The sequence below is a fragment of the Hyperolius riggenbachi genome, chromosome 7, assembly GCF_040937935.1.
Source record: "Hyperolius riggenbachi isolate aHypRig1 chromosome 7, aHypRig1.pri, whole genome shotgun sequence".
Taxonomy (NCBI): domain Eukaryota; kingdom Metazoa; phylum Chordata; class Amphibia; order Anura; family Hyperoliidae; genus Hyperolius; species Hyperolius riggenbachi.
This window is the reverse complement of record NC_090652.1, coordinates 149,219,125-149,237,231: the sequence shown is the minus strand read 5'-3', so window position 1 is coordinate 149,237,231 and position 18,107 is coordinate 149,219,125. Positions and strand designations below refer to the sequence as shown.

Genomic DNA, 18,107 nt, shown 5'->3' with positions numbered 1-18,107 from the left:
CCTAACACATTCTTTACAATTGGTGAAGATGGAACTTATTAACAATCAAAAAATATACATAAACAGAACCACTTTGCAAATTACAAATTTCACAATATTCTTAAAATGAGCTTAGGTGAAAAAAAAAAAAAAAAAAAAAGGAAAAACTACACAGAACATGCCCTCCCATACCAGTCCAAATGTACATAGAGAAAATGATGGCGTATAGGATCATGGACATATTTTCCTTCCCTGGCCAAATACTCTTATCTGCCAATGAACCAGCCTATGCTCCAACAACATCTGGATACAGTCAGACTTCATACCGGAAGTGCTGATGCAGCACAGGACCTGACAGCTGCACTGCAGTCTCATAAACCAGTGTTGCAGAGGAGGGTCCTCATATTTTGAATTGAATGTTGATGGTTGTGGGCTTATACAGCCACTGAATGTACAGCTGAGTTGACTTATGCATAACAAGCAAGCATTTATAAATATAATACTGGGGCAAAATTCAAAGCTGGTGTGTACAACTACAAGATTCAATGCATGCTTTAAATCCAAAACATCAAAGCTTGCTATGAGAGAAGCACCATTCATTTTTTGTATTCTTTGTTAACATTTATTAATCTCAGAAAAAAAAAAAAAAAAAAAAAAAAAAACTTGCCCCTAAAACCTATATCATTTTGGATGAAACGTGGTTACCTGCATTATAAAACTTGTTTAATCTTTTTTTTTAGCTCCTCGTGCATTTACAAAGGGTAAGTTGAAAACCATACAAACCAGAGAGATTTTTAGTAAACTTAATTTCTTTAAACATGCCGGCAATCAACTTACCAGACACCTGTTGTGTTAGAGAAGGTTTCTGTGTGTGATCTATATGCCATCCTACCAAAATGTCAACTGTGTCCTACAAACAAAGCAAACAAGTTTTATAATAAATTACTTTATACAATGATTCACATTTTTAAATAGGCCAAATTTGCACATATAAAGCAGGTCTATAACCATGAATGTCTAGGTCTACTACCTTTATGTGACCAGGGAAGAGAGATGGGATTCCCGTTAATGATGAGGGGAGGGGAGGGGATTTCTGTAACTGGGAGGGTATTACAGAGACCGCTTGGGTGGAGAAGCTCCACAAGACACCCCTACACCATGGATGCATCAGGTTTAGTAGGCGATCGAAGAGGGTAGGGGGATGCCACTGCTCAGCGGCTATCATGTAGCGAGCCCTAGGCTCGGTACATGATTTAAAAAAAAAAAAAAAAAAATTTTTACAAAAAACGGCTGCGCTGCCCCCTGGCGGTTTGTAATAGACCACCAGGAGGGTTAACCACTTACCGAATGCCCACTAACTATGGCCGTCGGCACAGTGGCACCCCCAGGACCGCGTTATGCCTATCGGCGGCTCCTGGGGGACTGTTCAGCCGGGGATCGCTACATGATCACCCGCCCACACCCTCAGATTGCCCTCAGACCCCCCCCCCCCCCCCCCCCCCTGATCACCTCGCCAGTGCATGGTTTGCATCTATTCTCCCCTCTGATCACACCCTGATCACCTATCAATCACCCCGTCACCACCTGTCACTGCTACCCATCAGATCAGACCATAATCTGCCCCTTGCGGGCACCCAATCACCCACCCACACCGTCAGATCGCCCCTAATTACCTTCCCAGTGCATTGATTGCATCTATCCCCCCCTCTAATCACCCCCTGAGACACCCATCAATCACCTCCTGTCACCCCCTAGCACTCCTATCCATCAGATCAGGCCCTAATCTACCCCCTGCGGGCTTCTAATCACCCAGCTAAACCCTCACCCCGGACCCACCGCAGTGAAATTTTTTTTTATGAGCACTGCTGGTCTCTACGACTTAATTGTGGCTGAGACCAACAGTTATGCCACACAATACGCAACAGTCAATCCAAGAAGCTACCATGGGGAGGTGGTAGCCCATGTAATTAACACAAGCACACTGATCCTGCCCCCCCCCCTGCCCCCTGATCGCCCCAGCACCCCTCAGAGCCCCCCCCCCCCCCGATCACCCCCTCAGACCACTCTTTGCACCTGGATCTTCTGCTATGAGTCCAGGTACTTGAGCCAGTCTGGCGTAGAGCGCATGCACACACTCCGCCGGAAGCGTACTACACCTGCGCAGCACTATTGCGCAGGTGCAGAACGCTCCTGGCTGTGGAAGCGGCATGCGGCCGGACTGCGCTGACTGGCTGAATTACCAGGACTCATAGCAGAAGATCCAGGTGGTGGAGGTGGACAGCGAGGAACTGATTAGCCTAAAGGGGGCTGGAGGAAGCCCCAGGTACATTTAATTCGTAGTCATCAAACCAAATTTTAACATATCAAATTATTTGATTTCATGAGCAAAGAGTGCGTACATTTGCATAAATCAGAATCAACGCAGAATTATTTCCATCTCATTGACCATCTTTTAGTGACACGGCTACACACCCGGCTTTATACTTGCAGCATAGATGTTATTTAGTATATATGAGATTCATGTGTACACATACAGTGATGTGAAAAACTATTTGCCCCCTTCCTGATTTCTTATTCTTTTGCATGTTTGTCACACTTAAATGTTTCTGCTCATCAACAAAAAATAACTCTTAGTCAAAGATAACATAATTAAACACAAAATGCAGTTTTAAATGATGGTTTTTATTATTTAGTGAGAAAAAAAAGACTCCAAACCTACATGGCCCTGTGTGAAAAAGAATTTGCCCCCTGAACCTAATAACTGGTTGGGCCACCCTTAGCAGCAATAACTGCAATCAAGCGTTTGCAATAACTTGCAATGAGTCTTTTACAGCGCTCTGGAGGAATTTTGGCCCACTCATCTTTGCAGAATTGTTGTAATTCAGCTTTGAGGGTTTTCTAGCATGAAGCGCCTTTTTAAGGTCATGCCACATCTCAATAGGATTCAGGTCAGGGCTTTGACTAGGCCACTCCAAAGTCTTCATTTTGTTTTTCTTCAGCCATTCAGAGGTGGATTTGCTGGTGTGTTTTGGGTCATTGTCCTGCTGCAGCACCCAAGATCACTTCAGCTTGAGTTGACGAACAGATGGCCGGACATTCTCCTTCAGGATTTTTTGGTAGACAGTAGAATTCATGGTTCCATCTATCACAGCAAGCCTTCCAGGTCCTGAAGCAGCAAAACAACCCCAGACCATCACACTACCACCACTATATTTTACTGTTGGTATGATGTTCTTTTGCTGAAATGCTGTGTTACTTCTACGCCAGATGTAACGGGACACGCACCTTCCAAAAAGTTAAACTTTTGTCTAGTCGGTCCACAAGGTATTTTCCCAAAAGTCTTGGCAATCAGAGATTTTTTTTAAGCACAATTGAGACGAGTCTTAATGTTCTTTTTGCTTAAAAGTGGTTTGCTCCTTGGATATCTGCCATGCAGGCTGTTTTTGCCCAGTTTCTTTCTTCTGGTGGAGTCATGAACACTGACCTTAATTGATGTAAGTGAGGCCTGCAGTTCTTTAGATGTTGTCCTGGGGTCTTTCGTGGCCTCTCAGATGAGTTTCTTCTGCGCTCTTGGGGTAATTTTGGTCGGCCGGCCACTCCTGGGAAGGTTCATCACTGTTCCATGTTTTTGCCATTTGTGGATAATGGCTCTCCCTGTGGTTCGCTGGAGTCCCAAAGCTTTAGAATTTGGCTTTATAACCTTTAACAGACTGATAGATCTCAATTACTTTTGTTCTCATTTGTTCCTGAATTTATTTGGATCTTGGCATGATGTCTAGCTTTTGAGGTGCTTTTGATCTACTTCTGTGTCAGATAGCTCCTATTTAAGTGATTTCTTGATTAAAACCGGTGTGGCAGTAATCCGGCCTGGGGGTGACTACAGAAATTTTACTCAGGTGTGATAAACCACATTTAAGTTATTTTTTAACAAGGGGGGCAATCACTTTCACACAGGGCCATGTGGATTTGGAGTTTTTTTCCTTCACTAAATAATAAAAACCATCATTTAAATCTGCATTTTGTGTTCAATTATGTTATCTTTGACTAATAGTTAACGGTCTTTGATGAGCAGAAACATTTAAGTGTGACAAACATGCAAAAGAATAAGACATCAGGAAGGGGGCAAATAGTTTTTCACATCACTGTATATACAGTCGCAATCAGATGTGTATATCTGACTTTAAAAATACAGGGACTTCTTTATTGAAGCAGCACAAGTAACTAACTGATTGGTTTATTTCATTTTCGTGGACTAAGCACAGCTATTACTGTCTGTATAATTTATGATGACTATTATCTGAGAAATAGAACATTTTATCATATTTTCTATTTTAATTACAGTTTAAATTCATTAGGAGTTGGAGTCTGTGCATGTTTTTCCCGACTCCGACTCCAGGCACCCAAAATTGCCCGACACCACAGCCCTGTTTTTAAGTTTTTACTGTTTTATTTTCTCTGCTCAATGGACATCTTTATTGAAGTATGCTAGAACTTAAATATATGAATTGGCCCTTTTTTATCTCTTTTCTGCTCTCAGAAGCCATTTACTGACAGGAAAGTAGTTTATGGCTCCAATTACTTATCAGTGAGGGCTATGCTATAATCTCACCCAGTCTGACCTGGTCCTGACATAGGCAGAAGCTGTCGCTTGCATACCTGATATTTAACTTTCAGGCAGAGAAAGACAAAAAAAAAAAAAAAAGGAAGACAGCTTAGTTATTTGTGTGTTTGGCACTGTACATACACATGTCTATCTCATGTCACTTGTCACCTCAGTTGTCCTTTAATAAAAGGGGGGGGGGGAATCTACTTTCAAAAGCAATCTAGTCAAGCTTTATAAGATATGCAAATCCCATATGGCAATTTCATAGGCATGTAGTAAGTATTTCCAGGTAATGATATTACAAGATGGCACAGGATTCAGTGTAAATCCATTTGTATAAAAATAGCAGAAAAGAAATACATTCCCAAAGGAAGTGAAGACTCTCACCCTGAAATTTGTGCTGAAGATATGCGGATAGCATCGGGACACAAGCAAGATACATTTCACACATTTACACAGCAATTCTGGTGTATCCAGATTCTCCAGTATGGACTGCAGGCTAGTCATCACCAGCTGAAACACAGTTATATTAATACTGTCACAACAATAAAAGGAGGCGCATGAGAAACATTATGAATATATATTTTTGTACGCATACATGTAATTAAGGCACCTATTCTACCCTCCAGTAAATAGTAATACAACAGAGGCACCGAAAAAGATTAACATTAAAGAACAGTTTAAAAAGGGAAGTAATGGTTACTTACCTCTCCATAGATTTGATTCGATTTAGTATATTTCAAACAAGAAGCACTTTATTATATACGTCAATGTGCAACCTGGTTCTTCAGCGTAGAATAAGGGGTACCTGAAATGAGCCCTATGAAAGCCAAGCACCTCTGTCATAGAAGCGGGTTACACCTGAGAAGCGAGTTGCACATTGGAGTATATAATAAAGTGATTTTTATTTGAAATCAGCTAAATCGAGTCTTCTATTGGGAGGTAAATGCACTGTTACCCCCTTTTTAAACTGTCTGCAGTGTTTACTAATCATTTTGGCTCCTCTGCTGTATTACTATTTACAAGTAGGTTTTAAAAAAGTTAGACATCAGCATTGCTCTATCAAGACAGAATGACACTAAAAAGGGCCTATTTCCACTAGCACGTGGTCGAATAGCGTACGGAAATCTGCATTTTAATGCTTACATACATATGTTATGCATACGCGTTTTTATTCTAAAATATGCGTTGCGATTTGAAAACTGCCCAGCAACAACACGTGTCATGTAAACCGAATTTCCATGCTTTTAACGCGGATTATATGCTGCCCTATTTATTTACATTAGCCGCATACAGATCCCACCCGCATGCAGAAAAATGCAGCATATCATCCAGATTTTTTTCTGCACCACATTGCGTCCAAAAATTTGCATTGAATGGAAATGGCTCCATTCACTAACATGCAGAATTCGCGTGTAGTGGAAGTAGGCCCTAAGAGACCTGTGTAAAGAAAGAAAGAAAAAAAAAAAAATAGAAAAAAAAAAAAAAAAAACACTACTCCAGAGACAAGATTTTTGGTTGTGTGAGCTTGGCCGTGCACATTTCACTGTGACCAGCATTAAAGAGGAGCTGTCACGAAAATCTTAAAATTTAAAAACACGTACAAATAAGTACATTTCTCTCAGAGTAAAATGAGCCATAAACCGGCTCTAACTGAGCCACCGAAGCACCGATTTTTCCATTGGGTGCACCCAGTCTCCAGGGGGCCCCAGTACTCAAAAGGAAGGGGCACAACGCAGGAAGGGGGGGGAGGGAAGTGGGCACAGAGCGGCGGGGAAGCCTCCCCCTCACCTAGGGCCCTCCCCGCTTCCGCGCTCCCCCCCACCTCCAGAATTGCAGCCAGCCAGCGGAACGGCTTACCGAGAGCGATAGCTCTCCGTGCCGCTGGTCTGCTCTTCTGCACTGACACTGTCCAATCACACTCTCGCAGAACTTCCTGTGAGAGCGTGATTGGACAGTGCAGTGCAGGAGACCTTACCAGCACCAGCACACAGAGCTCTTCTCTCGGTAAGTGAATTCCCGCTCGCTGCCAGCTGCAATTTGGGGGGGGGGGGGGGGAGGGAAGCATGGAAGGGTGGCCCTAGGTGAGGCAGGAGAGGAGGCTTCGCCCTCTCGACGCTCTGTGCCCACTGCCCCCCCTTCCAGCCTGGGGACACAGGCCGGTCTACCTAAACTGGGGGAGAGAGCGGGAAGGTGGGACCTAGGTGAGGGGGGGGGGGGAAAGGCTTCCCCCCTCCCCGCCACTCTGTGCCCACAGCCCCCCTTCCAGCATGGGGGCCCCCACTAACTGGAGACCTGCCTACCTAAACTGGGGACACCTATAGACCTGGGTATATCTTTACTGGGGACACCTATATACCTGCCTACCTAAACTGGGAAATCTGCAGGCTGCCGCCAATCTGATTGCATTTTGGGGGGAAATCTGCCGCCAATCTGAATGCATTTTGTGGGGATACCTGCTGCCATTTGACTACTTGATGAATCATCATGAGGCAAGTAACTACTTTATTATTTTATTTAAAATGTATCTGGTCAGACCTAATCTCTGAATAACACCGCTACTTTTTTTTTTTTTTTTTTAAGTCTGCCCATGACTTATGACCACGCCCATGTTCCTGTGCGTGGTGACACCTATTTATTTTTGCTGCTGTGCGCGCCGCATGTGGACATATCCCTATTGGAGACTGTCCTCAGAAGTACTCACAATCTATTCCCTACCATAATCATGCAAATTTCTAGAGTACATGTGTATGTAAGCCCAAAATGGGGGGGGGGGGGGGGGGCTTGGGCAGGCTGAAATTTTCTTGGTGGGCCCTTAGTGTCCCAGTCTGACCCTGGCCACAAACTACTTTTCTCCTATGTTGCTGTCACTTACAGTACAGATTTTGGACTACTCCATCTTCTCATAGCAGGGTTCTCAGGGTTATCTTTATTTTTAAAAGCACTTAGTGAACGGCAGTTGCTCAGTCCAAAATAGTGTGCAGTAAGCAGGGAGGATGGCAAGTATCTATGTAAATCTTTTTCAGGAAATATCTTTATAAAGAATAAAGGCCATGCAGAGAATCCCCCATGAATAGATGGACTGTAAGTGACAGCAACATAGGAGAGAAGTAATTTATGGCTCATTTTACGCTGGGATAAATGTACTTATTTGTACGAGTTTTAAATTTTAAGATTTATGACGCTTCCTCCAGAGAAAATGCAAACGACTATATTTAACCACTTGAGCCTATCTGGACGAATATGTTAGTCTAGATAGGCTGTGCAGCTGGCAGTTTGCGGTGCGCGCGCTCCCACCGGCCAATCAATAAATGGGAATATAATTCATCGATTATCGCTCTAAGCCCCCCGCAGAAAAACCTGCCCTCTTTCTGCAAAAAAATAATAAACAAAAAAGTTCCCCGTCATTCTAGTTCCTGGAAGCGTCATCCAAAACTTTGACTGCGGCCAAATAGTAAACTACACCCACATGTATTTATAATAAATAAAAACATTAAATTACTATTTAAATCAGGGCTGTGGAGTCGGTACAAAAATCCACCGACTCCAACTCCTCAGTTTAGGATTCCACCGACTCCTCTAATTTGCATATTACAATCTTGTTTATTAAAAGTATGTAATATGAAATTCGTCTCTTAACTGCCAACGCTTAGGAATTTTAAAAGACAACTGAAGTGAGAAGGATATGTAGACTGCCATATTTATTCCCTTTTGTCATAGACAAAAAGTAGTCCTTGGTAAGAGTACTTGTAAAAGGTACAGACCAGAACAAAGAACATCTATCAGGCCCTAGGCAATGTAACAATGTGGGTACATGTAAGAGTGATGTGCAGGTACTCTGCAGGGGAATAAGGAGATTCTTCCTCTATTACACATTTTTTTTTATTAAACATTTTATTTGGGTATTTTTGGGAGGGTGGGACGTAAACAGCAATTTTTTTATGTACCGTATTTCGCGCCGTATAAGACGCTCCGGAATATAAGACGCTCCGGAATATAAGACGCACCCAGGTTTAGAGGGCAAAAACCAGGGAAAAAAAAAAAAAATACTAAACCTGGTGCATCCATATTCCAGGAGCGTCTTGTACATATCCTCGTGTGTCCTCATGTGTGCTCCTGTGCCCCCCATATCCTCATGTGCCCCCCATGTGTCCTGTGTGTCCTCCTGTGCCCCCCATGTGTCCTCCTGTGCCCCCCATGTGTCCTTCTGTGCCCCCCATGTGTCCTTCTGTGCCCCCCATGTGTCCTTCTGTGCCCCCCATGCGTCCTGTGCCCCCCATGTGTCCTTCTGTGCCCCCCATGTGTCCTGTGCCCCCCATGTGTCCTGTGTCCTCATGTGTCCCCCCACGTGTCCTTCTGTGCCCCTCCTGTGTGTCCTCATGTGTGCTCCTGTGCCCCCCATATGACCTCCAGTGCCCCCCATATGACCTCCAGTGCCCCCCATATGTCCTCCAGTGCCCCCCATATGTCCTCCAGTGCCCCCCATATGTCCTCCAGTGCCCCCCATATGTCCTCCAGTGCCCCCCATATGTCCTCCAGTGCCCCCCCATATGTCCTCCAGTGCCCCCCCATATGTCCTCCAGTGCCCCCCCATATGTCCTCCAGTGCCCCCCCATATGTCCTCCAGTGCCCCCCAGCCTTCCTCCCTCCCACCTGCGTCTCCTGCCCCCCCCCCCCCCCCGGATGAAAATGTCAATAGCAGCGGCAACTTACCTTTGGCAGGCTCCCGCGCTGATCCTATATCATCGCGCTGCCCCCCCCCCCCCCCCCCGCTAGCCTCCTCTGCCTCCCGACTCTGTATCTGGCCCCCCCCCGGGTGAAGGAATAAGTATCGGCAGCTTACCTCCGCAGGGCGCCCGCGATGACTGCAGACGTCCGTCTTCAGGGCACTTCTCGCTCTAGTGACCGGCTTGAACTGATGACGCGCAGTTCAAAGCCGGCCACTAGAGCGAGAAGTGCCCTGAAGACGGACGTCTGCAGTCATCGCGGGCGCCCTGCGGAGGTAAGCTGCCGATACTTATTCCTTCACCCGGGGGGGCCAGATACAGTGGGGGGAGGCAGAGGAGGCTAGCGGGGGGGGGGGGGGGGGAGCAGCGCGATGATATAGGATCAACGCGGGAGCCTGCCAAAGGTAAGTTGCCGCTGCTATTAACACTCCATCCGGGGGGCCAGGAGACTCGGGCAGGCATGGGGAAAGCAGGCAGGGAATCCCCAACATGGCGGCGGGTCGGCGGTTCGGAACGGCGGGCGTTATTAAATTGGGGATTCCCTGCCTTTGCCGTATAAGACGCAGGGACTTTTTCTCCCCATTTTTGGGGGAGAAAAAGTGCGTCTTATACGGCGAAAAATACGGTAAATGTTTTTTTCTTTTTTTACATGTAGATGTAGTTTTACTTTTTGGCCACAAGATGGCAACCTTGAGTTTACAGCACGTCACTAAGCGTAACATGTACGCTTATGGGGACGTATGAGGCAGAAAAAGCGCGGCTTCCGAGAGAAGCAGTCGCTTTTTCTGCCAGGGAGAGGAATCAATCAGGCACCATGTCCCGATTAATTCCTGGGCTAACGATCTGCGTCCGGGAGCGCGTGTGCCCTCTACCGCAGGAACGCACATTGCCTTCTGGGCGTAGCTTCTACGTCCAGGAGGCTTAAACGGTTAAACAGTGTAATAATCGGGACAAATGGGGAAATAAAATACATTGGTTTTAATTACAGTAGCATGTATTAATTTAAAACTATAATGGCCAAAAACCGAGAAGAAGATTTTTTTTCCCATTTCTTAATCTTCCTGTTAAAAAGTATTTAGAATAAAATAGTTCTTAACAAAATGTACCCTCCAAAGAAAGCCTAATTAGTGGCAGAAAAAAACAAGATCTAGATCATTTCAGTGTGCTAAGTAGTGATAAAGTTATTGGCAAATGGATGGGAGGTGAAAGTTGCTTGGATGCATAAAGTTAACAACCCTGTGAGCTGAAGAGGTTAAAGTTTATAGACAGTTTGCAAGATATAAATGCATTTGCTATCCACTGAGAACATCTATGACTACTTAACCTCCCTGGCGGTAAGCCCGACCTACGTTCGGGCTAGTCGCCGGAGAGAATCGCATGTCCCCCGGATATTTTTAATAAAATTTGAATATGCTTAAGCTAGCACTTTGCTAGCCAACGATGCCGACCCCCCCCAGTCCCTCCGCTCTCCCCCGATCGCCGCTGTTCTATGTACCCCGCAGGGAACCCGCGACGGCGCAGCCTCCCAATCAGCTCCCGGCTTTGCTATGGGGAGGATCGGGACTGCCCATGAAGTCATGTCCGATCGTCGCCATAGCGATGACTGAATCTAAAGGGTGAACATGCAGCTCTCGCGGGCGGGTAAATATTGCCGGCGGCGATCGGGGGAACCAGAGCAGTGCCGGGGGACTTGGGGGCCACAGTTAGCTAGCAAAGTGCTAGCTTAAGCATTAGGATCGAATTTTATTTAAAAAAAAAAAAAAAAAACTCCCGCGGACGCAGCATCTGAAATTGCGTACCACCAGGGAGGTTAAGGATGATTACCCCAGGCTTAAGTATTGCTGACGGTTCCAAGGCAGGCGAAGGAATGTAAAGCCAGTTCAGGCTCACCTTTTTGCTTGCTGGGGTCGGCGAAGGAACTGCAGCCAGCGTGGAGGAACGGGAAGGCTCTATAGCATCCAAAGCCTTCCCTCTTCTTAAAGAACAACTGAAGTCAGAAGGATATGGAGGCTGCCATATTTATTTCCTTTCAAGCAATACCAGTTGCCTGGCAGTCCTGCTTATCCTCTGCCTCTAATACTTTTAGCCAAACAAGCATATGCAGAACAGGCGTTTGACAGCCAGAACTGACAAGATTGGCTGCATGCTTGTTTCTAGTGCGATTCAGACACTACTGCATTCAAATAGATCAGCAGGGCTGTCAGGCAACTGGTATTGTTTAAAAGGAAAATTAATATGGCAGCTTCCATAATCTTCTCACTTTAGCTGTCCCTTTATATCAAACCTGAACAGAGTTTTCTCATTTCAGGTTTGCGTTAACCCCCGGCGGTATGCTCATTTCGGGATTTCAATGTATTTTTAAAACATTTCAGACCCTAAAATCAGGAGGAAAGAAAAAAAAAACAAAACATGCTGCCAGAAAGTCTGCAGCAGCCCCTGCTCTCACTCACCTCCCTGGGCACCAGCACTGCAATTTTACCTACGCCCCCCGGGTGGCACTGTAACTGTGGTGAGATCACTGACGGAGATTGCACCAGAGTGATTCAGAGCCTGGGAGGACAGGAAGGAGAATGGCTACTGACGCCTGGACACCCCGAGAGGTGAGAAGAAAGAAAAAAAAAAAAAAAAAAAGCATAGCTCGGGATTACCACCAGGGAGATTAATAGGATATACAAGCATAATTTGCCCCCATTTGATTCTGAATGAATTAGATAACTAAATGAAAATGCTGGTAATCTAAAATTCCAATTCCGGCCTAAAATCAGAGGCATCGATGGACAGGACCTTTGCAGGCAGGACAGGAGCAGTGGTCAATCAATGGGTCATAGCTGATCAGGGTGAAATAGATAAGACCTTAGAGAGGAGAGGGGGGTTGTCAAGAGTTTTAGATCTACTCAACTATGCAAGCTGTAGTTTTGTGTCTGAGAACAGAATAGAAGCAGTAGCATTTTATTTTTACATGCCATACCTTTTGAGAGTGCAACATACTCCAGTTTTCTGAAATGTAAAAATAAATAAAAAATAAAACAAACCTGCATTACAGATGAAAATGCCTTTTTTTCGCCTACAGTCTCCAAAGCTTTGTAGGTGGCACATAGTAAAAGAAGTTTCACTTCATCTTTGGAAGATGAAGTAAATTTGTTGAAAACCCACTTAAATATCTTCTCTGCCTCATAGCTCAGACCAGCACAGAGCAAACCAAGGCACTGTGCCCCCTCCTGCCGCAGTTCCTGAAGAAGTTTGCTACTAGAAGAATATAATAAAAAAAAAAAAAAGAAAGGGGGGGGGGGGGGATAAGAGTGAAAGTCTACATTACAAATAAGTACATGTAAAAAAAATAATTGTACAATGCAAGTCAGGCTGAAACACATACTGCAACTGTAAATTTAAATTTTTAACAGCATAGACACAGCAAAGCATGTTGCTACAAGATATTAAAAACTAATTTACGCAACATCAGGCATACCTTTCATTTAACACATCATTTATAGCGGTCAGGATATTGTCAAGATGTTTAACCAGCACCTACATACAGATGGAAAAAAAACAAAAAAAAAAACCCTCAGATTATCATCAAGGGTATAAAACATTGCTGAGCAAAGCAGGATACATGGTAAAAAAACAAAAACAAAAAACCCTTACCATTTTGTTTTCTGGCTGCTGAATAAATTCTTTCAGCTGCTTAACAGTAGCCAGTCTTCGGTCCCTGTCGTCTTCCCGGGTAATCCTCCGAAGAAGATTCGACAACCGAGACTCTTCAGAATAGGACAGCGAACGCTCTATTGAAGGTTTAAGAGAATTTTTCAATCAGTGCTGCATGAGCGTTTTCTAAATCAAGTTCACAGGATCTATCAACGTGCTTTTTCCGTCAACTAACCTCACATATGGTGGTGTAATTAAAAAGTGTACCTGAAGCCAACTAAAGAAAGAAAGATTCACTTACCTGGGGCTTCTACCAGCCCCCTGCAGCCATCCTGTGCCCACGCCGGTCCTCACGGATCCTCCGTTCCCGAGTCAGCTTATTTTGGTTTAGGCCACTGCGCCCGCACAGCCCTGGCCATGCGTATTCCTGCTCATGTTCCCGTCAGAAATAGCATCCACACGAGAAAGGATACGCGTGGCAAGGGCTGTGCAGGCGCAGTGGCCTGCCAACTCCCAGTAGGCGAAACCGAAACTAATGCTTAGAACAAGAACATTTATGCATGCTCAAACCGAAACCAAGACGCGGCGGGGGGACGGAGGATCGTTGACGACTGGCACACGACAGCTGCAGGGGGGTGGTAGAAGCCCCAGGCAAGTGAAACTTTTCCTTTAGTTGGCTTTAGTTTTCCTTTAAAAAAAGTGTCCCAATGTGGATTAACTATCTAGAGAGCTAGAACATAAGCACTGGTGGGACATGGAGATTTGCTACACACACACATGCATACACAGTGTCACAGAAGAGCCGTGAGAAAAGAACACAATCGGTTTGCTGCACAGATTGTCGTTACGTTGCCAGATCTAGATTGTAGGTCTGAGGATACCAGGCAGGCAGTCAAGCCTAGGGGTCTCTGTATCCAGCATTACACCTATGAAGACAACACACAGTGCGTTCCCGCACTCGATTTCCTGCTCGATTCGTTTATTTTTAACATGTCCGATTTGCATTTCGATGGATCGTTAGGTCGATTTTGCACTTTGCATGCGAATCGACCTAACGATCCATCGAAGTGCAAATCGGACATGTTGGAAATAAACGAATCAACTGGAATCGAGCAGGAAATCGAGGGCGGGAACGCACCGTGTGTATTCAGCATTAAGCTGGCCATACACTAGGCCGATTCCCACCAGATCGACAGCAGATTCAAACACTGGGATCGAATCTGCTGTCACATCGTTCCCGCAACACGCCGAATTTCAATCCATTTAGTCCGATCCCGTCGATCGCTCCGTGCGGAAAATTACCGTCGATCGCCCGCAGGTAGGGAGCGCGTCGCTAGCGGCGCTTGAGAACCCGACGACTGACGCAATAGAGCCCGCATACAATACCTGCTCCGCCGGCACGACTGCCCCCGGTCACCGCTGCTCCGTCTCCGCGCTGGTCTGGTCTCCGGGTCCGGCATGCGTCACTTCCTCCTGCCCGGCAGGAAGTTTAAACAGTAGAGGGTGCTCTACTGTTTAAACTTCCTGCCGGGCAGGAAGAAGCCTGCCGGACCTGGAGACCAGAGCGGAGACGGAGCAGCGGTGACCGGGGGCAGTGGCGCCGGCGGAGCAGGTAATGTAAGCTGCGGCGGGGGGGGGGGGGGAGCGGCGGCAGCTGCACCACCACAACAAATTGTGAACGGTTTCATGCTGAAAATCGGTTCACAATCTGTTTGCAGTAAAGGTAGCCATACGATCCCTCTCTGATCAGATTCGATCAGAGAGGGATCAATCTGTTGGTCGAATCTGATGGCAAATTGACCAGTGTATGGCTACCTTTAGAGTTCTTTTCATGAGAGCCAAGTATGCTTTCTGATAAGGCCTGTGTGGTTAATTAACTGGATCAAAAGAGTCCCTTGCCAGTGACACGGAGGTGTGAAAGCTCCAGCAGTAAGCCCCCGAATGGCAAGTGTTAATGCCTTTTGAAGAGAAAGGATAAACTCAGCATGAGACCAGACTAGGGCTGCACAATTTTAGGAAAAAATTGAAATTGCGGTTTTTCCAGAAATTGCGATTTCGATTTTTTTTTTTTTAATTTATTTATTTTTTTTTTTTTTAAACAAGGAGACCCCTGATGAGGAGCAGGCAGGTGTAATGACACACACCTCCTGCTGGCAGGACAATCGGCCACAAACACAAACCTTGAGCATATACAGCAGCTTCGCCCGGCGGTTGTAGATGGTGCCGATCTCCTGTCCCAGCACGCAGTCTAGCAGGCGGCTCACCGGATAGGCAATGGGGAAGGTGACAATCATGAAGAAGTGGGTGAGGAAGAGCATGTTGGCCCCCACTGCCAGGCCGTGGTGGGAGCACAATCTCTCTCAGCACCACGATGCCCATGGTGGAGGCGGCCAAAGCAGCCAGCCTGGAGCCGATCAGCTCGGCCAGCAGGGTGGTGAGCGTAGTGTTGACCAGCAGCAGGGAGCACAGCAGGCGGCGCACAGATTCGATCTTGGCGGCGTACTTCCTCTCCCGGTCCGTGCCACACCGCTGCACCACCCGTAGCTCCATGGGGTCCAGCGCCATCAGCCCCAGGTTCAGGCCGCTGAAGATGCCGAACAGGGCGAGAAGCACCGCGATGATGATCGCCTGCAGCCAGATCGGCATGAGAGGCTTGTGCTCCTCCAGGACCCGCAGGCGGCCGTCAGGGCCCGGGTGCATAGTCCGGGGCCCCGGTGGGAGCACAGACCTGCGAGTGATGGGTCTTCCGCAGAGCAGCACTTCCAGGTGGAGCAGAGCGGCCGTGCCCGCCGCCTCCTCGCTCACGTTCAGCCTGGTGTGGTTTCACGTCAGGTCCCGAGTGCTCACCCCGCAGTGGCGGTTGTCCTGTCCTGGCCGCCCAGTCCCGCCTAAGTGAAGGCCAGCAGCTGGGCGCTGTCGGCTCGCAGGTTGATGCCATAGAAGCGGAGCTGCAGCCAGCTGCCCTCCGTTACTTCCAGCTCCCCGTCCACTGACAGCTCGGTGTGTCGGTACTGCCCTCCAGCCGGAGATGAACGGAGAGTCCTGGGAATCCGTCTGCAATGCGCACAGCGTGGGTAAAAGGTGCAGCGTCCACAAAGCGGGCGCCGGAAAACCGCGATTTTCAAGATACTGACGATCAGAAGATCGTCTAATGAATCGCGGTCTCGATTAAAAACCGAGAAACCGTGCACCCCTAGACCAGACTGCCTGACTCCGTCAGAAGCAGAGAGTAAATGAATGCTGTATACGATTTTTTGCCTATTTACGGAATTTAGTATCTAGAATAGTTATGAGAGTTGTATCAATTGGTTTGTAGTGTCTTGCTGAATCTTTTGATACCAGTCTTGAGGGGCAAGGGGTACGCTACAACCAAGTTATTAAACTTCTCAGGAACTGGACCCTCCACCCTAATCAAGTATGATGCCATAGGAATTGTCATAATCTGAGGAGTATTAAACTGTTATCAGCACAAATGTGGCATTTATCGGTTTTGAATTACAGAGTTTTATAAGTTTAAACCTAAATCACTCTCCGAGGGAATGAACTGATTGGTTTGTGAACCAGAGGGGGCTGGCTTTGTTCCACCCCCAAAACTAGCTTCCATAAAACCAGGGTGCATACAGGGAAGGGCAGTCCTCCAAATCCCATCTTCACGAGAGCATGCTGCTGCTAGCCAGAGGACCATGTGGTTAGCGGCCATCTTGTCGGAACTTTGCTCCTCGACAAAGGAACTTTACGAGTTTTCCCAGCAAGGACATATTTCAACAAACTTAAGTGCTTTCTCCCTTTTCATTTTTTACTGTGCTACTAATGTCTCTAGAATTGTTAATTTTAATGATTTTCTGTATATATTTATATTGCATTTTTCATAAACGACGCTAACGTCATTTGTTCGGCTACACCCATTATTCAGCAACACAAAACTGAACCCTGGCTTCCGAAGAGTCGCTACTATTGTGGATAGCTGGATAAAATAGTGTTTTCTATTTGCAGGTCTAGAGTCAGCCAGTCAGTGGGTTCCTCTTTCCCATGGTAACAGAGGTGGTGGCAGTTATACCCTGAAATAGTGTATAAGGTGTATTACCGTAACTCACAGGCTCCCTTCTAGTCGGTCTGCTGCCAAAATCCCAGCGGTTTCTGCGCACCGATTGCGCCCAACAGATTGCATGGTCTGTGTGCTGAAATCGATTGGAAGGCATTGTGCAGTCCAGCCACTAGGGGGCTTGTGACATACAGGTCCTCAGTGTCTTGGTGCATAACATCAAGAAAATGATCGTCTATTCAAAATCTAGGATCTGTTCTTAAAGCGGATCCGAGATGAACTTTTATACATTGCACAATTGTGTTCCTTACATATAGGTTATAGGGCATTCCTCAAGCCAACTTTTTTTTTTTTTTTTTTTTTTTTTTTTAATACGCCAATTCCCTATAAACTAAACAAGCCTTGCCCACAGCTTCTCCAAACCGCCAAGGCACGCAGACCCACGTAGCAAGGGCTTATGGGAGCTCAGTCTGGGCAGGAGGAGGTTACTACCCAGAGATTACAGAGGCAGAGGGGAGGGGGAGTGAATTTTTCACAGGCTGAGGGGTGGAGATGCAGTTGCAGACTACCTGTGTAATGTTGACAAACAGAACATGGCCGCTCTTATTGTGTCACAGGAATAAATCATCTTAAACTTTTGAAGCCGTTTGCAGATAGATTTGCTGTGTAAACTAACTTTAGATAAGATACATACAGTACACAAGTTACTTGTGGTAACGCAGATTAACGCTGCATTGCCATCATATAAAGTAGTACCTACTTTAAAGCATACAGTCCATGAAGAGTATGCTTTCCTGTACCTGGTAATGTGTGCGTTTAGAGGTAACATACTGCAGCAGTGAGTTACAGTAACGCTACACATTACAATGCAATGCTAACCTCGCACTGTGAACGTCGCATACACTTAATTGCATTGCAGTAAGCTGTGCTATAAGACTTTATAACGTAGCACCGCAACATCCTACTGTGAACCTAGCCGCATTAGTTTATAAAACATACACATACATCTGAATATCCTCTGCAAAAATCCTGCTACCAACACAACTGATTCAATACAACACATACAAATCTATACCTTTGCAAAAGAGACTGACTGGGGAAGGGAGAAAGCATT

The 18,107-nt window shown here is 46.2% G+C and overlaps 1 protein-coding gene across 1 annotated transcript in view; it reads right to left on the bottom strand.

Moving 5' to 3' along the window:
• The window catches only part of SMG1 (SMG1 nonsense mediated mRNA decay associated PI3K related kinase), a 209,301-nt gene that overhangs the window by 151,138 nt on the left and 40,056 nt on the right, over positions 1 to 18,107 (bottom strand). The window contains 5 exon segments of the mRNA XM_068244758.1: positions 817 to 889; positions 4,970 to 5,095; positions 12,342 to 12,555; positions 12,776 to 12,834; positions 12,952 to 13,088. Of these exon segments, the coding sequence (XP_068100859.1) occupies positions 817 to 889; positions 4,970 to 5,095; positions 12,342 to 12,555; positions 12,776 to 12,834; positions 12,952 to 13,088 (609 nt within the window).